This window comes from Hylobates moloch, unplaced genomic scaffold (assembly GCF_009828535.3).
Source record: "Hylobates moloch isolate HMO894 unplaced genomic scaffold, HMol_V3 SCAFFOLD_17, whole genome shotgun sequence".
NCBI lineage: Eukaryota > Metazoa > Chordata > Mammalia > Primates > Hylobatidae > Hylobates > Hylobates moloch.
This window is the reverse complement of record NW_026652292.1, coordinates 72,292,495-72,316,650: the sequence shown is the minus strand read 5'-3', so window position 1 is coordinate 72,316,650 and position 24,156 is coordinate 72,292,495. Positions and strand designations below refer to the sequence as shown.

At 37.8% G+C, this 24,156-nt stretch overlaps 1 protein-coding gene across 5 annotated transcripts in view; it reads right to left on the bottom strand.

Annotated features, from left to right (window-relative positions):
• Nucleotides 1-24,156, bottom strand: part of RAB28 (RAB28, member RAS oncogene family) — a 119,126-nt gene that overhangs the window by 5,096 nt on the left and 89,874 nt on the right. For all 5 annotated transcript variants that reach the window (XR_009210473.1, XR_009210472.1, XM_032135976.2 and 2 more), the window contains exons 5-6: nt 14,902-15,005; nt 9,947-10,024 (exon numbers count right to left, since the gene is read on the bottom strand). Coding sequence is in view for 3 of the 5 variants with exons in the window: in XM_032135976.2 (XP_031991867.1) it covers nt 9,947-10,024; nt 14,902-15,005 (182 nt within the window). In the remaining 2 variants the exon portion in view is untranslated. The remainder of the gene's footprint in view (nt 1-9,946; nt 10,025-14,901; nt 15,006-24,156) is intronic.

The window sequence follows — 24,156 nt, the reverse complement described above, 5'->3', positions numbered from 1 at the left end:
ACCTTAATACCAAAGGATAAATGGGTACTTGTACTGTACAATAATATGCCAATTAAGATAACTAAACTCTTGAGCATGTCTATTACATGCCAAGCCCTACGTGAGATACTTTCAGATACAGTCTGAAAATAATTTGAGGGGACAATAAGGAATATATATTTTTAGCAAGTTTAATGAATATTTCAGACATGATAGAAATTTTTGGTATTTTAAAAACTAATCCAAACCTAGTTCAAACCAAGTAGAAATTCATAGTTTATTAATTGGCAAGCAAAAATGCTGAGGCTTAAAATGTATTAAGAACTCTTAACACCAAGTAGATATGGCAAAACTTCCTTGCAATTCAGACTGAAGGACACAAGGCAGGACTAAAAGGACTATGCTTTTTCTTTACCAATTATCTAATGCATTCTGAAAGAGCTGATTGCTGGATTTCCTAAACCACAGCAATTGTAAATTTATTTTCTCTCCTAAAGGTCTATGTACTTTGCAAATAAAAAATCTGAACAACCTGGGAAACTAGAACACTTGTTAACAACAGTATCAATTCTTACACTATCTTAGAGGATAAGATAGTGGGGAGAAAGGGGAAGACTACATAAATGATGCAAATGAAACTATAAGCCAAACTGGGAATTGTGAAAAATGGATCTATAGTGTTCATTGTTTAAATGTTTGGCTGCTCCACTTATTCTGGGAGCTCCTTGAGGATAGGGACTTTCTCTTATTCATTTCTGTATCCCCAGATTCTAGTGGGGCCCCCTGGCATTACACAGACCCTCAAAATATGATTACTGTGTTAATAAATTGCATTCACTTTCTTTTCTCTCTCTTCCTCTTCCTTGCAAAGCTTGAAATGTGTGTTGATAACTCATTTTATATAACTCCCAAATAGGAGCAATCTAGGTTAGAAATAAACTAGCAGAATCTCTTTAAATAGTCAGTGAATGGAACTAGGACTAAAACCCCATTGTAAATATTTATGTCACAAACTAAATTATTATAGTAGAGCATCAACATCAATGGGACTGGTGAATCTGCCATTTAACTCCTTTTCTATAGAATAATACAAAGTACTTTCAAACATTCCCTTGAATCCCCCCAGTAATCTTTCAAATGTCGCAGCAACCACATGCAGTGTGTATGTGTGTGTATATATACGTATGTATGTATGTGTGTGTATATATGTGTGTGTGTGTGTGTGTGTGTGTGTGTATATATATATATATATATATATATATATAATCTGCACTTCCTAGACTTTTAGATGAACTTGCCAAATCTTTCCACTGAGAAATATGAACTGTAAAGTCAATAATTTAATTGGCAAAAACACTAAATTCATCAGGATCAAGAAAGACTAATGAGGCTTCTTGCTATACACAAAAAATTCTGACAAACATATAGAAGAGAGCTGCAGTAACCTGAATTCACCTTCAAATGAATGCATTAAGAGTAAATGCCACCAACAAACTGAAGATAGAATTAAACCTCAAAGCATAAAAAACAAGGTGGATGTGCAGGCAGGGTAGCGAACTATGTAGTTAACACATCTAATATCTCTTTATTTAAAATATGCCAGTATATTAAGCCCATATATAAAGTCAAAATAGTAACTCTATTGATCTTGCAACACGAGGGAGCTAATGCTAATAAAGCTTCCCCCAAATTTTGCCTCCAGTTGTTTCATTTCTCCAGAGGTCTCCTTGTATCTGATCACCACTGCACAGCTCAGGCGGTAGAAGGAATTCTTCCTCAGTGCAGCCCTCTCACCAGTGAAGCACCAGCCCACCATTCCCTCTTTCAGAAAGACCACCAATCATTGGGTTTCTCCTATCTTCATTCCTCCAGGCAAGAAACTTCAGGGTTATCTTGGACTTCTATTCTCTCTTATCCAATAATTCCACAAGCCCTATTGGTTCTTCCTTAAAATCTCCCTTACATCCATCCAACCTTTCCATTCCACCTTGACATTGGCCTTATTCACATGGTAGCAGTAACTCAGTCTCCTTACCTCAATCTCCCTCCCATCCAATGACATATAAAAATATCCCATTAGATTAATTCTATCTAAAAACTGCTTTTGGGGTGGAGCCAAGAAGGCCGAATTAGGAACACCTCCGGTCTAGAGCTTCCAGCGAGAGTGACGCAGAAGATGGGTGATTTCTGCATTTCCATCTGAGGTACCAGGTTCATCTTACTAGGGATTGACAAATGGTGGGCGCAGGACAGTCGGTGAAGCGCACCATGTGCGAGCCGAAGCAGGGCGAGGCATTGCCTTACTCAGGAAGCGAAAGGGGTCAGAGAGTTCCCTTTCCTAGTCAAAGAAAGGGGTGACAGACAGCACCTGGAAAATCGGGTCACTCCCACCCTAATACTGCGCTTTTCCAATGGGCTTGGAAAACGGCACACCAGGAGATTGTGTCCCGCACCTGGCTAGGAGGTTCCTACGCCCATGGAGTCTCGCTGATTGCTAGCACAGCAGTCTCCGATCAAACTTCAAGATGGCAGAGAGGCTGGGGGAGGGGCGCCCGCCATTGCCAAGGCTTGCTTAGGCAAACAAAGCAGCCAGGAAGCTGGAACTGGGTGGAGTCCACCACAGCTCAAGGAGGCCTGCCTGCCTCTGTAAGCTCCCCCTCTGGGGGCAGGGAACAGACAAACAAAAATTCAGCAGTAACCTCTGCAGACTTAAACGATCCTGTCTGACAGCTTTGAAGAGACTAGTCGTTCTCCCAGCACACAGCTGGAGATCTGAGAACAGGCAGACTGCCTCCTAAAGTGGGTCCCTCAACCCCAAGCAGCCTAACTGGGAGGCACCCCCCAGTACGGACAGACAGACACCTCACTCGGCCGGGTACTCCTCTGAGACAAAACTTCCAGAGGAACGATCAGACAGCTGACTTTGCGGTTCACGAAAATCCGCTGTTCTGCAGCCACAGCTGCTGACACCCAGGCAAACACGGTATGGAGTGGACCTCTAACAAACTCCAACAGATGTGCAGCTGAGGGTCCTGTCTGTTAGAAGGAAAACTAACAAACAGAAAGGACATCCACACCAAAAAACCATCTGTACATCACCATCATCAAAGACCAAAAGTACAAAAAACTACAAAGATGGGGAGAAAACAGAGCAGAAAAACTGAAAACTCTAAAAAGCAGAATGCCTCTCCTCCTCCAAAGGAATGCAGTTCCTCACCAGCAACGGAACAAAGCTGGACAGAGAATGACTTTGACGAGTTGAGAGAAGAAGGCTTCAGATGATCAAACTACTCTGAGCTACAGGAGGAAATTCAAACCAATGGCAAAGAAGTTAAAAACTTTGAAAAAAAATTAGACGAATGGATAACTAAAACAACCAACGCAGAGAAGTGCCTGAAGGAGCTGATGGAGCTCAAAGCCAAGTTTCGAGAACTACGTGAAGAATGCAGAAGCCTCGGTAGCCGTTGCAATCAACTGGAAGAAAGGGTATCAGTGATGGAAGATGAAATGAATGAAATAAAGCGAGAAGGGAAGTTTAGAGAAAAAAGAATAAAAAGAAACGAACAAGGCCTCTAAGAAATATGGGACAAGGTGAAAAGACCAAACCTACGTCTGATTGGTGTACCTGAAAGTGACGGGGAGAAAGGAACCAAGTTGGAAAACACTCTGCAAGATATTATCCAGGAGAACTTCCCCAATCTAGGAAGGCAGGTCAACATTCAGATTCAGGAAATACAGAGAACGCCACAAAGATACTCCTCGAGAAGAGCAACTCCAAGACACATAATTGTCAGATTCACCAAAGTTGAAATGAAGGAAAAAATGTTAAGGGCAGCCAGAGAGAAAGGTCGGGTTACCCACAAAGGGAAGCCCATCAGACTAACAGCAGATCTCTCAGCAGAAACTCTACAAGCCAGAAGAGAGTGGGAGCCGATATTCAACATTCTTAAAGAAAAGAATTTTCAACCCAGAATTTCATATCCAGCCAAACTAAGCTTCATAAGTGAAGGAGAAATAAAATACTTTACAGACAAGCAAATGCTGAGAGATTTTGTCACCACCAGGCCTGCCCTAAAAGAGCTCCTGAAGGAAGCACTAAACATGGAAAGGAACAACCGGTACCAGCCACTGCAAAAACATGCCAAATTTTAAAGACCATCAAGGCTAGGAAGAAACTGCATCAACTAACGAGCAAAATAACCAGCTAACATCATAATGACAGGATCAGATTCACACGCAACAATATTAACATTAAATGTAAATGGGCTAAATGCTCCAATTAAAAGACACAGACTGGTAAACTGGATAAGGAGTCAAGACCCATCAGTGTGCTGTATTCAGGAAACCCATCTCACGTGCAGAGACACACATAGACTCAAAATAAAGGGATGGAGGAAGATCTACCAAGCAAATGGAAAACAAAAAAAGGCAGGGGTTGCAATCCTAGTCTCTGATAAAATGGACTTTAAACCAACAAAGATCGAAAGAGACAAAGAAGGCCATTACATAATGGTAAAGGGATCAATCCAACAAGAAGAGCTAACTATCCTACACATATATGCACCCAATACAGGAGCACCCAGATTCATAAAGCAAGTCCTGAGTGATCTACAAAGAGACTTAGACTCCCACACAATAATAATGGGAGACTGTCAACATTAGACAGATCAACAAGACAGAAAGTTAACAAGGATACCCAGGAATTGAACTCAGCTCTGCACCAAGCAGACCGAATAGACATCTACAGAACTCTCCACCCCAAATCAACAGAATACACATTTTCTTCAGCACCACACCACACCTATTCCAAAACTGACCAAACAGTTGGAAGTAAAGTTCTCCTCAGCAAATGTAAAAGAACAGAAATTATAACAAACTGTCTCTCAGACTACAGTACAATCAAACTAGAATTCAGGATTAAGAAACTCACTCAAAACTGCTCAACTACATAGAAACTGAACAACCTGCTCCTGAATGACTACTGGGTACATAACGAAATGAAGGCAGAAATAAAGATGTTCTTTGAAACCAACGAGAACAAAGACACAACATACTAGAATCTCTGGGACACATTCAAAGCAGTGTGTAGAGGGAAATTTATAGCACTAAATGCCCACAAGAGAAAGCAGGAAAGATCCAAAATTGACACCCTAACATCACAATTAAAAGAACTAGAAAAGCAAGAGCAAACACATTCAAAAGCTAGCAGAAGGCTAGAAATAACTAAAATCAGAGCAGAACTGAAGGAAACAGAGACACAAAAAACCCTTCAAAAAATTAATGAATCCAGGAGCTGGTTTTTTGAAAAGATCAACAAAATTGATAGACTGCTAGCAAGACTAATAAAGAAGACAAGAGAGAAGAATCAAACAGACACAATAAAAAATGATAAAGGGGATATCACTACCGATCCCACAGAAATACAATCTCTACCATCAGAGAATACTACAAACACCTCTACGCAAATAAACTAGAAAATCTAGAAGAAATGGATACATTCCTCGACAAATACACCCTCCCAAGACTAAACCAGGAGGAAGTTGAATCTCTGAATAGACCAATAATAGCCTCTGAAATTGTGGCAATAATCAATAGCTTACCAACCAAAAAGAGTCCAGGACCTGATGGATTCACAGCCGAATTCTAACAGAGGTACAAGGACGAACTGGTACCATTCCTTCTGAAACTATTCCAATCGATAGAAAAAGCGGGAATCCCCCCTAACACATTTTATGAAGCCAGCATCATCCTGATACCAAAGCCTGGCAGAGACACAACCAAAAAAGAGAATTTTAGACCAATATCCTTGATGAACATTGATGCAAAAATCCTCAATAAAATACTGGCAAACCGAATCCAGCAGCACATCAAAAAGCTTATCCACCATGATCAAGTGGGCTTCATCCCTGGGATGCAAGGCTGGTTCAACCTATGCAAATCAATAAATGTAATCCAGCATATAAACAGAACCAAAGACAAAAACCACATGATTATCTCAATAGATGCAGAAAAGGCCTTTGACAAAATTCAACAACCCTTCATGCTAAAAACTCAATAAATTAGGTATTGATGGGACATATCTCAAAATAATAAGAGCTATCTATGACAAACCCACAGCCAATATCATACTGAATGGGCAAAAACTGGAAGCATTCCCTTTGAAAACTGGCACAAGACAGGGATGCCCTGTCTCACCACTCCTATTCAACATAGTGTTGGAAGTGCTGGCCAGGGCAATCAGGCAGGAAAAGGAAATAAAGGGTATTCAATTAGGAAAAAAGGAAGTCAAATTGTCCCTGTTTGCAGATGACATGATGGTATATCTAGAAAACCCCATCGTCTCAGCCCAGAATCTCCTTAAGCTGATTAGCAACTTCAGCAAAGTCTCAGGATACAAAATCAATGTATAAAAATCACAAGCATTCTTCTACACCAGTCACAGACAAACAGCCAAATCATGAGTGAACTCCCATTCACAATTGCTTCAAAGAGAATAAAATACCTAGGAATCCAACTTACAAGGGATGTGAAGGACCTCTTCAAGGAGAACTACAAACCACTGCTCAATGAAATAAAAGAAGATACAAACAAATGGAAGAACATTCCATGCTCATGGGTTGGAAGAATCAATATCGTGGAAATGGCCATACTGCCCAAGGTAATTTATAGATTCAATGCCATCCCCATCAAGCTACCAATGACTTTCTTCACAGAATTGGAAAAAACTACTTTAAAGTTCATATGGAACCAAAAAAGAGCCTGCGTCGCCAAGTCAATCCTAAGCCAAAAGAACAAAGCTGGAGGCATCACGCTACCTGACTTCAAACTATACTACAAGACTACAGTAACCAAAACAGCATGGTACTGGTACCACAACAGAGACATAGATCAATGGAACAGAACAGAATCCTCAGAAATAATGCCACGTATCTACAACTATCTGATCTTTGACAAACCTGACAAAAACAAGCAATGGGAAAAGGATTCCCTATTTAATAAATGGTGCTGGAAAAACTGGCTAGCCATATGTAGAAAGCTGAAACTGGATCCCTTCCTTACACCTTATACAAAAATTAATTCAAGATGGATTAAAGACTTACATGTTAGACCTAAAACCATAAAAACCCTAGAAGAAAACCTAGGCAATACCATTCAGGACATAGGCATGGGCAAGGACTTCATGTCTAAAACACCAAAAGCAATGGCAACAAAAGCCAAAATTGACAAATGGGATCAAATTAAACTAAAGAGCTTCTGCACAGCAAAAGAAACTACCATCAGAGTGAACAGCCAACCTACAGAATGGGAGAAATTTTTCTCAACCTACTCATCTGACAAAGGGCTAATATCCAGAATCTACAATGAACTCAAACAAATTTACAAGAAAAAAACAAACAACCCCATCAAAAAGTGGGCAAAGGACATGAACAGACACTTCTCAAAAGAAGACATTTATGCAGCCAAAAAACACATGAAAAAATGCTCATCATCACTGGCCATCAGAGAAATGCAAATCAAAACCACAATGAGATACCATCTCACACCAGTTAGAATGGCCATCATTAAAAAGTCAGGAAACAACAGGTGCTGGAGAGGATGTGGAGAAACAGGAACACTTTTACACTGTTGGTGGGACTGTCAACTAGTTCAACCATTCTGGAAGTCAGTGTGGCGATTCCTCAGGGATCTAGAACTAGAAATACAATTTGACCCAGCCATCCCATTACTGGGTATATACCCAAAGGATTATAAATCATGCTGCTATAAAGACACATGCAAGCGTATGTTTATTGTGGCACTATTCACAATAGCAAAGAGTTGGAACCAACCCAAATGTCCAACAACAATAGACTGGATTAAGAAAATGTGGCACATATACACCATGGAATATTATGCAGCCATAAAAAATGATGAGTTCATGTCCTTTGTAGGGACGTGGATGAAACTAGAAACCATCATTCTCAGTAAACTATCGCAAGGACAAAAAACCAAACACCACATGTCCTCACTCATAGGTGGGAATTGAACAATGAGAACACATGGACACAGGAAGGGGAACATCACACTCCAGGGACTGTTGTGGGGTGGGGGGAGGAGGGAGGGACAGCATTAGGAGATATACCTAATGCTAAATGACGAGTTAATGGGTGCAGCACACCAGCATGGCACATGGATACATATGTAACAAACCTGCACATTGTGCACATGTACCCTAAAACTTAAAGTATAATAATAATTTTAAAAAACTGCTTTCATTTATTGCCCTACCTCAAAATGATTATAGGTCAAATAAAATTAATCAACTTGGCATTCATAAATCCCCAAAATCTGTTCTCAAACTCTTTATACTCTGACACAAATGGTAATTTATTTTAACCAAACTGCTCTTCTGTTTCCAAAATATAACCTAACCTTTTCTACCCAGGTATATTGTTCATACCAGCTCCTCTTTCAGCCATTTTCTCCCTTCCCACTCCAAACTGCCCAGTACACCTTCCCCCCGTATGGCAGAGTGGAAATACCAAGGGCACTGGTATCAGAGAGACCTGGGTGCAAATTCTGGCTCCACCACTGCCCAACTAAGGGTTAGTGATCAAGTTACTGAATTTCTCCACAGTCTCAGCTTCCTGATCATAAAATAATAAAATTTCACCTGATCCAGGGAGTTATTATGAGGATTAACTGAGATAACACAGTCCCCCTGGCACATAACCTATTAATTTTCTTTACTGAAAGCAGGGATATTTTAAAGTCTTTTAATTCTTTTTTAGACCCACTACTATACTGAGTTTACAATGTATGATCAATAAATCACTTATGATAATCACAGACTCTCTAATTAAGCAGAGACAAACATTATTTAGACAGAGAAGCTAAAAAGCAAAGGAATTACTTGACCTCTGGGATACAAGGTCTGTGTGATCAAGCAAATCATGGTGACTTCTCTTTCTTATATTCTCCTAGGCCCAAACCAAGTGACCACTTTTTATGTGTCTGGGAGCTATTTAAACATCACAAAGTATCTTAGCGCTGTATCTGGCCATACCAAGTGCTAAAACAAATGTCTTTGAATGATGGGAATTAAAATTAGCAAATGTTTAGAGTTTCAAATGTTTTAATCAACTCTTAGAAACAGCCATATCAGCATAACAATTTCAAATATTTGCTTCGATTGTTTTAAAACACACACACACACACACACACACACACACACACACACACACACACACGGAGAGACCATGAGAAAAAGATACAGAACTAACTCTGAAAGAATTAAAGAAAAATTTAAGGATGGGAAAATATAATTATACTTTTTTAGTTGCACAGGGTGCGAATAGGGTGGAAGAAATTGAGGAAAAATGTAATTAGTTTGTTACTTCTAATCAAACCACTTCTGAAGCATAACTTTATAGGCTCTTGCTCTGATTTTTCATCCTATCAAACATATGAATTAGTGGGAAATTATAGTGGTACTTTAAAGTTCTTGGCTGCTGCTGCATGTTTTTTTCTTAGCCTAAGAAAAGTACCTAGGAATAATGAAAAAACATAGAAATCCTTACTAATTAATAACACTACTAAACTGACAACAAAATAACATCAAAACTAATATCACTACAGTCAAGGATGTTTTAAAATTGAATAGAGGCTCCAAAAGGATTTAAATAAAGAAGTACCAGACAATGTGGTCAGCACCTTAACTCACTAGTTAACCACTAATAAAAATTTTTTATACTAGTATCTTTTTTCCCCAACAAAAGAGACAAAATGAGGTTTCAAGGGTATAATCTGGCAAAAAGTTAACATTCTCCATCTTCTGTAATAAACACTGATTCATACATACAATCTATTCCCAAAGCTTTTAGAGATACATACACGGAAGGCATAAATGGGAAAGAATTTATGGGTGAAAATTAATGCCTTGTAAGAAATTCATTAATTTTTTAAATATAAAGTTCAAGGTAATCACCTGTGACTGTTCTATTTCTGCTTTGTTTAATTTGATCCCAAGGATTTCAGCAGCAACTTTCTGAAAGCACAGGAAGACCTACATAACACAAATGGGTTTAAATGATTTAAAAGAGGCACGCTTGAGTTATCTTCAAATAAACAGAATTTTCTTAAAAATGATAAACAGCAATAATTGCAAAAATATGATATAGCAGGTGATTCCAAAAATAGCTTTATTTGTCAAATGTAGCAACATTTTAAATACAATAATCTTTAAATTATTAAGCCGTAATTTAAAACTCCATGCAATTCAATGAATTGGTCATTTTCGCTAAACGCACACATGAAAGATTTAACATGATGATTACAGCTACCACTTCAAAAAACAACAAACCAATCCTACTTACTAGTATAAAAACTCCCATAATTGCTGAAGAAAATAAAAATAATCTATACTTTACCAACCTAGTTTTTCACTGTCAATTTTATCTTGGTCCTTTTAGCCGCCTTTGGCCTATCTCAAAAGGTCTTACTTTCTAATACTTTAATACTCTCTGTGCTTTTCATATCATTCCAACAAATTCTCCATGTATCTTGAGTAAATCAACTTGGTACTGTTTACTATATCTTATCAGTTCAGAGTAAAGGAAAAATATATGCCATTACAATTAAACAAAAATAGACAAATATTTTTCTATAAATAGCCTTTCCACACATAGTTAGCTTATGTCAGGTCCACTATAATTACTAGAGTTCCAATCCTGACATTTACTGTAGTATAACTTATCTTTTCTTCATAAATGTCCTACCATATTCTTATCCCTATTCATCACATGCTTATAGAATATTTATCAAAACTTTATTAATTTTTATTTCTAACAAAAAAGGATACATATTCCTGATAGCCTTATGCCGTTTGTACCCTAAGAAGCATATATTAGTTCATTGATGGTCAGTGTTCAAGGAACAACAGGAGAAGTACTGTGGTGGAGTGGAGAGAAAGAGTGATTATAAAAGAAGATGAGCAAAGAGATGAAGGGAGTACAAAGCATGTAGAATCTGGTAGGCTACTGGAAGGACTTCGGTGTTTACTCCAAATAAAATGGAAGGCATGGGAGGGTGGCCCAGTGTGACTTTAATTTTAACAGCATTAGTCTGGTTGTTTGTATTGAACATTCACTATAGGAGACCAAGTGTACAAAAAGAGAATCAGCAAAGAAACTAATGTAAAATATTATGGAGGCTGAATCAAAGTGGTAGAAGTGGACACAGTAAGAAACAGTCACCAGGTTCTGGATATATTTTCAAAGTACAGCCAAGGGGATTTGGTGACAGATGTGGGGTGTGAGAGAAAAACAGGAGTCAAGAAAGGCTCCAAAATTTTTTTGGCCTGAGCAACTGGTAGATCGGCTATTTATTAAAGTAAGGAAGACTGTGAGAGATTTGAGGAGGGAATATCAAGAGCTCAGTTCTAAACATGTTAAACTGGGCAGCCTATTAGACATTTAAGTGGAGATGCTAAGTGGGCAGTTGGATATAAGAGTCTACAGTTCAGGGGAAAAGTCTGAGCAAAGCCAGAAGACTAAATAAAGCCATTAGGGGAATAAGTGTAGAAAAAGAGATATCAAAGGACTTAACCTTAGTTGGCTGGAGAGGGAAGAAAATTAGTCAAGGGGACTGACAGAGTAGTTAGTTTAGTAGGAAGAAAACCAGGAGGCGTTGTATCCTGGAAGCTAAGTGCAGAGAGTATTTCAAAGAGAAGAGAGTGATCAGCAATTATTTATGTTGCTACTTAATCAAATAAGATGAGGGCTGAGTACTGACCATTGGATTCAACAAAACGGAGGCCATTGATGACCTGAATAATAGCAGTTTGGGTAAAATACTGAGGGCAAAAGTCTGCTGGAACTGAAAGAGAAATTGGGAAAAGAAGAACTAGAGACAATTCTTTCAAAACATCCACTGGAAAGTGAAGGAAGGAAATAAGGCAACAGCTAGAGAAAAAATGTGGCATCAAGAATTTTCTTGTTTTTAAGATAAAAGAAGTCATAATATTTTCTGTGCTGAAAGAATAATCCAGTAGATGGAAAAAAAAAATCCATATGAAACAGAGAGAACTGCTAAAGCAATATCCTTGATTCAGCAAAGATAAATGGGACTAGTACACAATGGAGAAGGTGGCCCTAGCTAGAATAGATCCCAGAGTAACCACAGAGAAGACAGAAGATATGAGAACAGATGGCGTAAGTAGGATGAGGTTAGACCTGGTAGCAGCAGTATGTAGAAGTTGTCTTCTGTTTGTTTCAAATTTCTTATAACATAGGAAACAAGGTCATCAGCTGATAGAGGAGGATAGTTTGAACATTTGAAGAGAGAAGAGAAGCTATGAAATAGTCATCGGCCTGGCGCAGTGGCTCACGCCAGTAATCCCAACACTTCGGGAGACTGAGGCGGGTGGATCACGAGGTCAGTTCAAGATCAGCCTGGCCAAGATGGTGAAACCCCATCTCTACTAAAAATACAAAAAATTAGCCAGGCGTGGTGGTGGGTGCCTGTAATCCCACCTATTCAGGAGGCTAAGGCAGAGAACTGCTTTAACCCAGGAGGCGGAGGCTGCAGTGAGCTGAGATCAAGCCACTGTACTCCAGCCCAGAGGACATAGTGAAACTCTGTCTCAAAAAACAAACAAACAAACAAACAAAAAAAGTCACCTAGGTGAGGGGAAGAGGTGATAGACTAGAGACATAGAGCATAATTACTGAGCAGCATTATGGGCCCACTTCAGATTAGGGATTGTGAACTTAAAGTAAAACCTCCAGCATGCCTCTGTGTTTTTCTCTGGTCATGTTCATGGGTACACCCATGAAAAAGTGGAGGCTTGGTTTAAACCAGAATTAAGGTTTACACAAGCAGATATGACAAAGTGAAAGAGGGAAAAGGGAACTGAGAGTATATGCATGGCAATGACTTGGACTGGCCATGAGATTTAAGTTCAGAAGAGAGAAAAATGAAGACATGAAAGGAGGTTAAGATTTTGCAAAGGTGTTAGGATCAATGTCTTGTAGGTCTTGCTAGGGTTGAGCATGGTTGTGTTAGGACATTCAAAGGTGTGAAACAGAAGATTGTTGGTGGTTAGTGATTAGGATGCCTGATACTGAGATAATAGAGGAGCCACAGTAATTTGTAATGACATGATCTGTGGTATGCGAGAGTGACTAAGGTGGAGTCAGGGAGAAACAAGGATACTGAAATCACTAAGAATTATGACATAGGTAATATCAGAGAAAGTATAGTAAGCCAGGAGCTCATCTCCTCAAGCGATGAGAAAGTTACCTGGAGCTAGAGATGATTACAAGTCTTAAAGTAATTTCATAAGAACAAACCATTTCAAAGTACCACTTTAAAAAAATGAAGTTTTTAAATAGTGGTTCAATATAAGCACACAAAAAAACACTACGTGGCAAAAAAATACTAAGTGGTTAAAAACAAGCTAAAATACTACAAGTTAAAATAATTCTGAAATGGCAAAAAAGCCCCTGGGAAGATTAAGTGAGGGTAGAAGCCCAGTGAATCCATAGATGAGTTTATCTACAATTATTGACATTACATTTTTTAAAAAGGCATGGATGGGTGAGTATGTGCCCATGTTCACATTGTCTGAGGGGAAAGGATTCCAGGAGGCCAAATTTTTTAATGGGTCTTACCAAAAGAAAGAATAAACCCCCATCATATTATTTATTTTAGGTGTAAAACTATAAAGGATATTACAGAGAAAAACATCAAAAATCTTAAACCACAGAAAAATTTCCAACTTCTTTTAGCTGAAAAATGTCAACTGGAAAAATAGTCAAATGGGGGTCAGTGAAGATTATTTGAAAAAATTATGATATATGACTATTAGCACTAATATAAAAATGGTCATAGAAAATTTCTAAATGCAATAGAAAATTATAACAAAAAGCAGAAAATGAATAACTAATAAAACTTTTAAAATTTCAACCTCAATTATAATCAAAGAAATTCAAATTTAAATAGTGAAGTGTCTTTTTTCCTTTTGGGGGCCTACCAATTTGACAAAGATTTTAAAATAAATACCTAAATAAATCCTGAATGTTAAAAGGATGTAGTTATGGCAATAATACGATGCTGGTGATAGCATGAATTTAGTCTTTCTGGTGGTGATTTGGCACTGTTTCAATCCCCTTTCAAGGAATCTACCTAAAGAATATAATCAAAACATCAAAAACTTATGGACAAAATTTTACATTAGAACATTACGTTCAAAACTTAACCTACATGTTCCACAATAAGAATAAGATTGAATAAATTTTTGAACATTTATGAAATGAATTATTCAATCTATTAGTAAATGACAAGGAATAATAAAATATTAAGTAAAAGGTAAAATATAAAATTATTTCTATATTATAATCTTATTTTTTAAAAATAAATATAGGGTTGTGGTTAAGACTGTGAGCCCCAGAGTGTCACTATATGCCTTCACAAATCCTCTCTCCTCCACTTAATAGGTGTGTAATCTGGACCTCAGTACATAATTTCTCTAAGACTCATCTATAAAATGGCGATAATCAGAGTAGTACAGTGTCTATAATAAAGTAAGCACTCAATGAATGCCATCTCCTAGCCACAGGCAGCAGCACTAGTGTGAGCATCAGGAAAAGAGACCAGATGGAATCATATGAGATAATGAGTGGTTATCTCTAGCTACTGACATTACATGTGGTTTATATTCATTTTAATTCCCTTTTTAAAAATAACCATAAAATTATGTTAAAAAATTATAAAAGTAATATAACCAGAATAAACATGTTATATCTAATCTAAGGAATTTCATGTTTTCGATAGGAATTAATTTGCTCCAAAGGTTAAATAATGGAAGTATACTTCCTAGGAATGTTAGTAAATAAAAGTAAAACATCACTTAAAATATACAGTATTCATTATTTTACTTACAGAGTCTCCTGTCTTGGCTGAGACAAAGTGGCTACTAAAACCATTTTCCTGGCAAAACCGTAAGTGTTTTTCAGGTTTTATTGTTCGCATATGCTCCAAATCAACTAGAAAGGTGTTAAAGAGAGAAAATAATTCAATATTAGAGTCTATCAAAACATTTTTAACATGTTTAAATTTGACTTGCTTTCCAATATTATATTCCAGCTTCAACACTAGCTATGTAACCTTGGACAATTTATTAAACCTCTTTATGACTCAGTTTCCACATCTATAAACTGGGAATAACAAATATACCTATTTTGTAGAGAGTTATTTGATAATTAATCTATGTATAATGCACAATGACCAGCACATAAGTGCTAAAAAAAAATGTGAGCTATCATTATTATTATTGTCTGTATAAGTTCAGGCACACTGATGATGCTCAACAAAGATCTACTTAATATAGTACATTTAAACATGGTGATTAATTGAAGGCAAGTTGTACTTACCCAAGCATATTTGGCTTGAAACAGTTTAATTACTTTAATAATTACTTTAACAATTAGCTCTGTAATCTCTATAAGCTTGAATGTTAGCACAAATACATAACTTTCTGCTTAAGAGATCAATATTACACTGTGTGTTTACATTAATTTATAGCCGTATTTTAATTTCACAAAGACATAGTTCAGTTGTTTTCCATCTAGAGAATCCATTTTGAGAGTAAGGGGCAAGGATATATTTCCTTGAATAGTTGTAGGTGCTTTAAAGCAAAGCACAGTACTCATATCCAATACTGGTTTTATCCAGCACAGTCTATTTTTCCAAATGTGATCCTTTATTTAACAGTTTCTCTTTTTACAACACTACAGACCCTATAAGCGTGTTTATTCAATGCCGTCAAATTGTAAGGCAAATATATTCACAGGATTTAAGGACAACTAGGCTCTTTGAGTCAATATAGGAAAAAAAACTTAAACTGATTTCCTGAGGAAGGGACCCAACTGACTTGTAAAAACTTGTAAATTTGCAAATCTAGTAAGCCTACATAATAGTGCCAATTGATTATTAACTAAAAAATGCACTCATACTACATAAAAGACTTTATTTAAAATTACATTAAAAGTCTTTAGTTTGTAGGCTCAAGGGTTCTCTCGCTAGGAGTTTTTTTGTTTTTGTTTTTTTGGGTTTTTTTTTTATCTAATGGGGTATTCCTGAGCTCCATTTGTATTGCTCACCTTGGAAAATACGGAATTTTTTTTTTTTTTTTTTTTTGAAACAGAGTCTTGCACTGTCACCCGGGCTGGAGTGCAATGGCATGATCTCGGCTCACTGCAACCTCTGCCTCCTGGGTTCAAGCAACTCTCCTGCCTCAGCCTCCCGAGTAGCTGGGATTACAGGCGCCTGCCACCACACCCCGCTAATTTTTTGTATTTTTAGTAGAGATGGGGTTTCACTATGTTGGCCAGCCTGGTCTTGAATTCCTGACCTCAAATGATCCACCCCTCGGCCTCCCAAAGCGCTAGAATTACAGGCGTGAGCCACAGCACCTGGTCTTTTCGTTTTGTTTTTTTTTGTTTGTTTTGTTTTTTGCTTTTCTGGCCACAGTGCTATTCCTTAAACATCACTATCTCCTTATTTACAAGTACAGGCAAGGAATGTCCAGATACCACAGGCATCAATTTGTGGAAGACTAAAATACTCAGCTATTAGCACTCACATTTATATATCCAATTTATCATAATATTGAAGCTAACTTTTCTAATTCAACAAGAGTAAGAACAAATCTTGTCATGAGGAAAAATCCCCACTGAAATCACCACCCATTGAAATCACCATCCATTAAAAAATAAATAAAAATAAAAGTTGTGTCACTTAATGTGTGTGTACATTTGTTTTTTCTAATGGTTTATTGTTTTTTATTTCTCTTTCTCTCTCCTTCCTTCCAAATCTCCATCTGTCATTTACTACTACTCAAACAAAAGTTTTTTTCCTAACAAATATAACCATGGAAAGACTAGTACTACCACTGGTCAATCAAAAAAAAAAAAAAAGATTTATTCAACAAACATTTATTGAGCATCTATTATATGCCAGGTATTGTGGCAGGTAGTGATACGGTTTGGCTGTGTCCCCACCCAAATCTCATCTTGGGTGGCTGTGTCCTCATCCAAATCTCATCTGGAAATGTAGCTCCCATAATCCTCACAGGTCATGGGAGGCACCTGGTAGAAGGTAACTGAATCATGGAGACAGTTTTTCCTGTGCTGTTCTCATGATAGTAAATAAGTTCTCATGAGATTTCATGGTTTTATAAAGGGCAGTTCCCCTGCACACGCCATCTTGCCTGATGCCATGTAAGGCGTGCCTGTGCTCCCATAAGAGATTTTTGCCCTAGGGGAACTGTCGGACCTGAATGATGCAGGGCAGTCTTGCCTATCACACAGGGCGAGTCCAACCTCCGCATCCGTCGGTCTGCTGGCCTCTCCTGAGGTCCCAGCCTGGCCATACTTGCTTGCAGTGCAGTCTTGGATGTACTGGGGGCCCACATTATACTCCTGCACTGGTGCACTGCATCTGACTGGTGGAAAGTAGTGCTTGCCGCCACACACCAGCCTGTCTGCTCTCTCGCCCCAGTGAACCCTGCCAACCCCACCACCTCCAGAGCCCCACCCCTGCACCAACACTGCCGCAAGAGTGAAACTAGGAAGGGAGAACAATGGACCTCCCCTACCCTGAGCAGCCACCCCCACCTGAGTGATCATGCACAGACCTGTACCCGCCAGCACCCGACCCCCATGCTAATACCACCACCAGCACCACCATGGACACAGTCGCCAGCAGGGGCCCTGTACCCCTCAAAGCAGTATTGCCTCTGCTGCTGCTGTGAATGCCTGCAGGGAGGCAGGCACCTGCTACCACCCTGCTGCAGTTGATGAGTGTGTACCCCACCATGCTGCTGCTGCTGCTGCTGCTGCTAGCACATGCAAACAAGGACAAATCCCACTGCTGCTGCCTTACGAAACACTTTGGCTAGTACCACCTATTGAAGTGTAATGATCAGTGGTCCAGGAATACATAGGTCCCACCAGCACAGTAGGTTCCTAACCTGGAGGAGTCAGAGAACAAATTTGGGGCTGGATACAAGTCCCCCAGATTTAGAGCATGCAGTCCAGGAGTTGGGAGCTGAGGCTTGGCCCCCTAAAATCTTCCAGAAATGAAGCCAGTTGACTGAACCCACCTTAAAGCACAATCAAACTCTCAAGGTCATCAAATAGGATAAAAGAAAAAAAAGTCCAAAGATCAGCAACATCAAAGATTGAAAGAACATGAGCCCACAAAGATGAGAAAGAATAAACATAAGAACTCTGACAACTCAAAAAGTCAGAGTACCTTCTTTCCTCTAAATGACGGCACTACTTCTCCTGCAAGGGTTCTGAACTGGACTGAGATGGCTGAAATGACATAAATAGAATTCAGAATATGGATAGAAATTAAGGTCATTGAGATGCAGGAGTATGTTGAAACCCAATCCAAGGAAGATCCAAATGATACAGGAGCCAACACACAAAATAGCCAGTACAGAAAAGAATGTAGCCGACCTGATAGAGCTGAAAAACACACTACGGTAATTTCATAATGCAATTGCAACTATTAATAGCAGAATAGATCAAGCTTAGGAAAGAATCCCAGAACTTGAAGACTGGCTTCCTGAAATAAATCAGACAAGAATAAAGGAAAAAGAATGAAAAGGAAAGAACAAAATCTCTGAGAAATATGAGATTATGTAAAGAGAACAAATCCACAACCCATTGGTGTCCCTAAAACAGATGGGGAGACTGGAAACAACTTGGAATACATATTTCAAGATATCATCCATGAGAATCTCCCCAACCTAGCTAGAGAGGCCAACATTCAAATTCAGGAAATGCAGAGAACCCCAGAAAGATACTTCACAAGAAGACCATCCCCAAGACACATAATCATCAGATCCTCCAAGGTTGAAATAAAATGAAAAATGTTAAAGGCAGCTAGAGAGGAAGGTCAGGTCACACACAAAGGGAAGCCCGTAAGACTAACAGACCTCTTACCAGAAACCCTAAAGGCCAGAAGAGATTGGGGGTTAATATTCAATGTTCTTATAGAAAAGAAATTCCAACCCAGAATTTCTTATCTGGCCAAATTAAGCAAAAAAGAAATAAGATCCTTTTCAGACAAGCAAATGCTCAGGGAACTCTTAGCAGACCTGGCTTACAAGAGCTCCTAAAAGAAGCAGTGAATATGGAAAGGAAAGACCACTATCAACCACTCCAAAAACACACTTAAGTACACAGACCAGTGATACTATAAAGCAACCACACAAAAAAGTCTGCATAATAACCAGCTAACCTCATGATGACATCCACATGCGAAAGAATAAAAATAGACTCATCTTTCACCATAAGCAAAAATCAACTCAAAATGGAGTAAAGGCTTAAATTTAAGACCAGAAACTGTGAAATTCCTAGAAGAAAACAGGGGAAATGCTTACAGACATTGGTCTGGGCAAAGATTTTTAGGGATGAGACCTCAAAAGCACAGACAACAAAACCAAAAAATAGACAGAAAGAATTATATCAAACAAAAACCTTCTACGGAGCAAAAGAAACAATCAACAGAGTGAAGAAATAACCTGCAGAATAGGAGAAAATATTTACAAACTATGATAAAATATTAATATCAAGAATACACAAGGAAATCAAAAAACCCTGCAAGACAACCTAGGCAAAACCATTCTGGACATAGGAACAGGCAGATATTTCAGGATGAGGATGCCAAAAGCAACTGCAACAAAAACAAAAATTTACAAATGGGATATAATTAAACTAAAGAACTTCTCCACAGCAAAAGAAACTATCAACAGAGTAAACAGACAACCTACAGAATGGGAGAAAAGTTTGCAAACTATGCATCTGACAAAGATCTAATATCAAACATCTATAAGCTATTTAAACAAATTTACAAGAAAAAAAAACAGCTCAGTTAAAAAGTGGGCAAAGGACCTGAACAGACACTTCTCAAAAGAAGACATACATGCATCCAACTAACATGAAAAAAAGCTCAACATCACTGATGATTAGAGAAATGCAAATCAAAAACCACAATGAGATACCATCACACACTAGTCAGAATGGAAAAAACCCAAAAAATAACAGGTGCTGGCAAGATTGCAGACAAAAGGGAATGCTTACATACTGTTGGTGGAAGTATAAACTAGTTCAACCATTGCTGAAAACAGTGTGGTGATTCCTCAAGTACTTAAAACAGAACTACCATTCAACACAGCAAGCCCATTACTGGGTATATACCCAAAGGAATACAAATCACTCTATCTTAAAGACACTTGCAAGTGTATGTTCCTTGCAGCACTATTCAAAATAGCAAACACATGCAGTCAACCTAAATACCTGTCATTGATAGACTGGATGAAGAAAACGCAGTATATATGCACCACAGAATACTACACAGCCATAAAAAAGGAGATAATGTCCTTTGTGGGAACATGGATGGAGCTGGAGACCATTATCCTTAGCAAACTAATGCAAGAACAGAAAATCAAATATGACATGTTCTCACTTATAAATAGCAGAAAAATGATGAGAACACATGGACACACAGAGGGGAACAACAGACACTGTGGCCTACAAGAGGATGGAGGGTGGGAGGGGACAGAGGATCAGGAAAAAGAACTAACAGGTACTAGGTTTAATACCAGGGTGATGAAAAAATCTGTACAACAAACTCTCATGGCACAAGTGTAACTATGTAACAAACCTGCATATGTATCCATGAACTTAAAATATAGGAAGTTATCATGATTAGCAAGACAATGAAAATCTAAGCATCATAATTGTCTCTCCTATTCTGGTCATCTCACATGTAATCAAATAGTCATAAAATTACATTAAATTTAATTATAAATTGTGAAGCCTATTTTACATTTTTACATATTAGGGAAAAATATTAACAAAACTTGTACCATTGGAGAAATGTTATTTCTGTTGCCATTTAATGGCTCAAGTGATACATGGAAAATCGTACAAAAACAAAAATGCACACCTCATTGTCAACACATTTTGTTGGAAGATATAAGGAAAGCAATGCTGAAGTATGAGAAGTAATTATACAGTATGGAGATTTGCTACACATTTAGGTAAAAGTACAGATGGCTTGAACATGTCATCTTTTGGTATTTGCCAGATTCTCCTTCAACAATGAAATCTGAAGAAAATAGCTATCTGTGAAGAATTGAAGAAAAAAAGTATGTTTTCAACATGATTGATACTTCAATTTTAAAAAAATTTTATTTGCATGGAGTGGATACTTTTGACTGGAATGAAAATACAATTCTGAAAAGATAGCACCACCACTTTTGAATGCCAGACAAAGTATATGTGCTTCTAAAGACATTGTCCACCCAATGCAAAACTTGTTGAGGGATCTGCTCGTTTTTCCTCCCTGACTTTACCCAGGTCAAATTATAAACTTGATAACCCAAGAACTTCCAGTGTCAATTTTCACCCATCACTATCATTCAGTATTTTGTAAGATCTTTTAACAAACGTGGTGTTATTTAACATCTCTGCTTTCAGACAGCAAGATTTACTTGGAGAGTCGGATACACAATAAAAGAAATGCTAATTAAGAGCAACATTTTATTGGTTAAAAATGTTGTCTTCCAAATAGAATAGAAAGCCCAGAAATAAACCTCACATATATGGCCAAATGATCTTCTATAAGGAGGCCAATACAACTCAATGGGGAAAAAGACAATCTCTTCAACAAATTATGTTGAGAAAACTGGATTTTCACATGTAAAAGAATGAAGTTGGACCTTTATCTTACACCATACACAAAAATTAACTCAAAATGAATTAAAGACCTTAACATAAAAACCAAAAACTCCTGGAAAGAAAACACAGGGAAAAAGCTTCAGGTCATTGGACTTGGTGGTGATTTCTTGGACATGACACCAAATGCAGAGAAACAAAAGAAAAAACAGACTAACAGGGCCACATCAAACTTAAAAATTTTCGTGCATCAAAGCATATAACCAACAGAGTGAAGAGACAACCTACAAAATGGCAGAAGATATTTGCAAATCATATATCTGACAAAATGTTAATATCTAGAATATATAAAGAACACCTACAACTCAACAACAACAAAAAACACAATTTACAAATAAGCAAAAGGCTTGAACAGATATTTCTTCAAAGATAACATATCATCAGAGAAATGGAAATCAAAACCACAAAGAAATATCACTGCACCATTAAGGTGGCTAAATTTAAAAAAACAAGGATGAAAAAGATGTGGAGAAATTGGAACACTAATGTTTGTTGGTGGGACTGTAAAGTGGTGCAACTGCTACAGAAAACTGTATGGGGTTTCTGAGAAAGTTAAACATAGAACGATTGTATGATCCAGTAATCCATCTTCTGGGTATATATCCCAAAGAACTGAATGCAGGGTCTTGAAGAGATATTTGCACATCCAAGTTTACAACAGCACTAGTCATAATAGCTAAGAGGTGGAAGTAATACAAATGTTCACCGATGAATGACTGGATAAACAAAATGCAGTGTATATATACAATGGAATATTACTCAGCCTTAAAAAGAAAGGAAATCTTGTCACATGCTACAACATGAATGAACCTTAAGCGCATTACGTTAAGTGAAATAAGCAAGTCACCAAATGCAAATATCATATGATTCCACTCTTATGAGGTAACTAAAGTAGTCAAATTCAGAGACAGGAAGTAGAATGGTGGTTACCAGGGGATGCAGGCAGAGGAAAAAGGGAAGTTGCTCTTTAATGGCTAATTCCAGATTTGCAAGATGAAAAAGTTCTGAAGATTTGTTTCACAACAATATGACTACAGTAACACTACTGAACTGTACACTTAAAATGGTTAAGACGGTAAATTTTGTGGTTTTTTTAACCAAAATTTTAAAAAACATAGCTTTCCAAAGCTACAGTTATTGATAATCCACCACTCTGAAATACTTTAATGGAAAATTGAAAATTTATACAAAAGTAAATAGTATAATGACTCTTGAAGTACACATCACTTAGCCTCAACAATTGTCAAGTCATGACCAATCCTATTTCATCCATACCACCACTCTCAGATTATTTGAAGGCAAATTGAACACATATATCACGACATGCATAGATATTTTAGTACCATGTTTTGTTTTTATTTCATTGAGGCTTACAGCTTTTATTCAGAAGCAACAAATTAAAATTCTCAATCTACCTTCACATAAACAGATCCAATGACAAAAACCACATGATTATCTCAATAGATGCAGAAAAGGCCTTTGACAAAATTCAACAACCTTCATGCTAACAAACTCTCAATAAACTAGGTACTGATGGAACGTATCTCAAAATAATAAGAGCTATTTATGACAAACCCACAGCCAATATCATACTGAACGGGCAAAAACTGGAAGCATTCCCTTTGAAAACTCGCACAAGACAGGGATGCCCTCTCTCACCACTCCTATTCAACATAGTGTTGGAATTTCTGGCCAGGGCAATCAGGCAAGAGAAAGAAATACAGGGTATTCAGTTAGGAAGAGAAGAACTCAAATTGTCCCTGTTTGCAGATGACATGATTGTATATTTAGAAAACCCCATCGTCTCAGCCCAAAATCTGCTTAAGCTGATAAGCAACTTCAGCAAAGTCTCAGGATACAAAATCAATGTGCAAAAATCACAAGCATTCCTATATACCAATAACAGACAAACAGAGAGCCAAATTATGAGTGAACTCCCAGTCACAATTGCTACAAAGAGAATAAAATGCCTAGGAATCCAACTTACAAGGGACGTGAAGGACCTCTTCAAGTAGAACTACAAACCGCTGCTCAACGAAATAAAAGAGGACACAAACAAATGGATGAACATTCCATGCTCATGGATAGGAAGAATCAATATCATGAAAAATGGCCATATTGCCCAAGGTAATTCATAGATTCAATGCCATCCCCATCAAGCTACCAATGACTTTCTTCACAGAATTGCAAAAACTACTTTAAAGTTCATATGGAATCAAAAAAGAACCCGCATTGCCAAGACAATCCTAAGCAAAAAGAACAAAGCAGGAGGCATCAAGCTACCTGACTTCAAACTATACTACAAGACTACAGTAACCAAAACAACATGGTACTGGTACCAAAACAGAGATAGATCAATGGAACAGAACAGGGGCCTCAGACA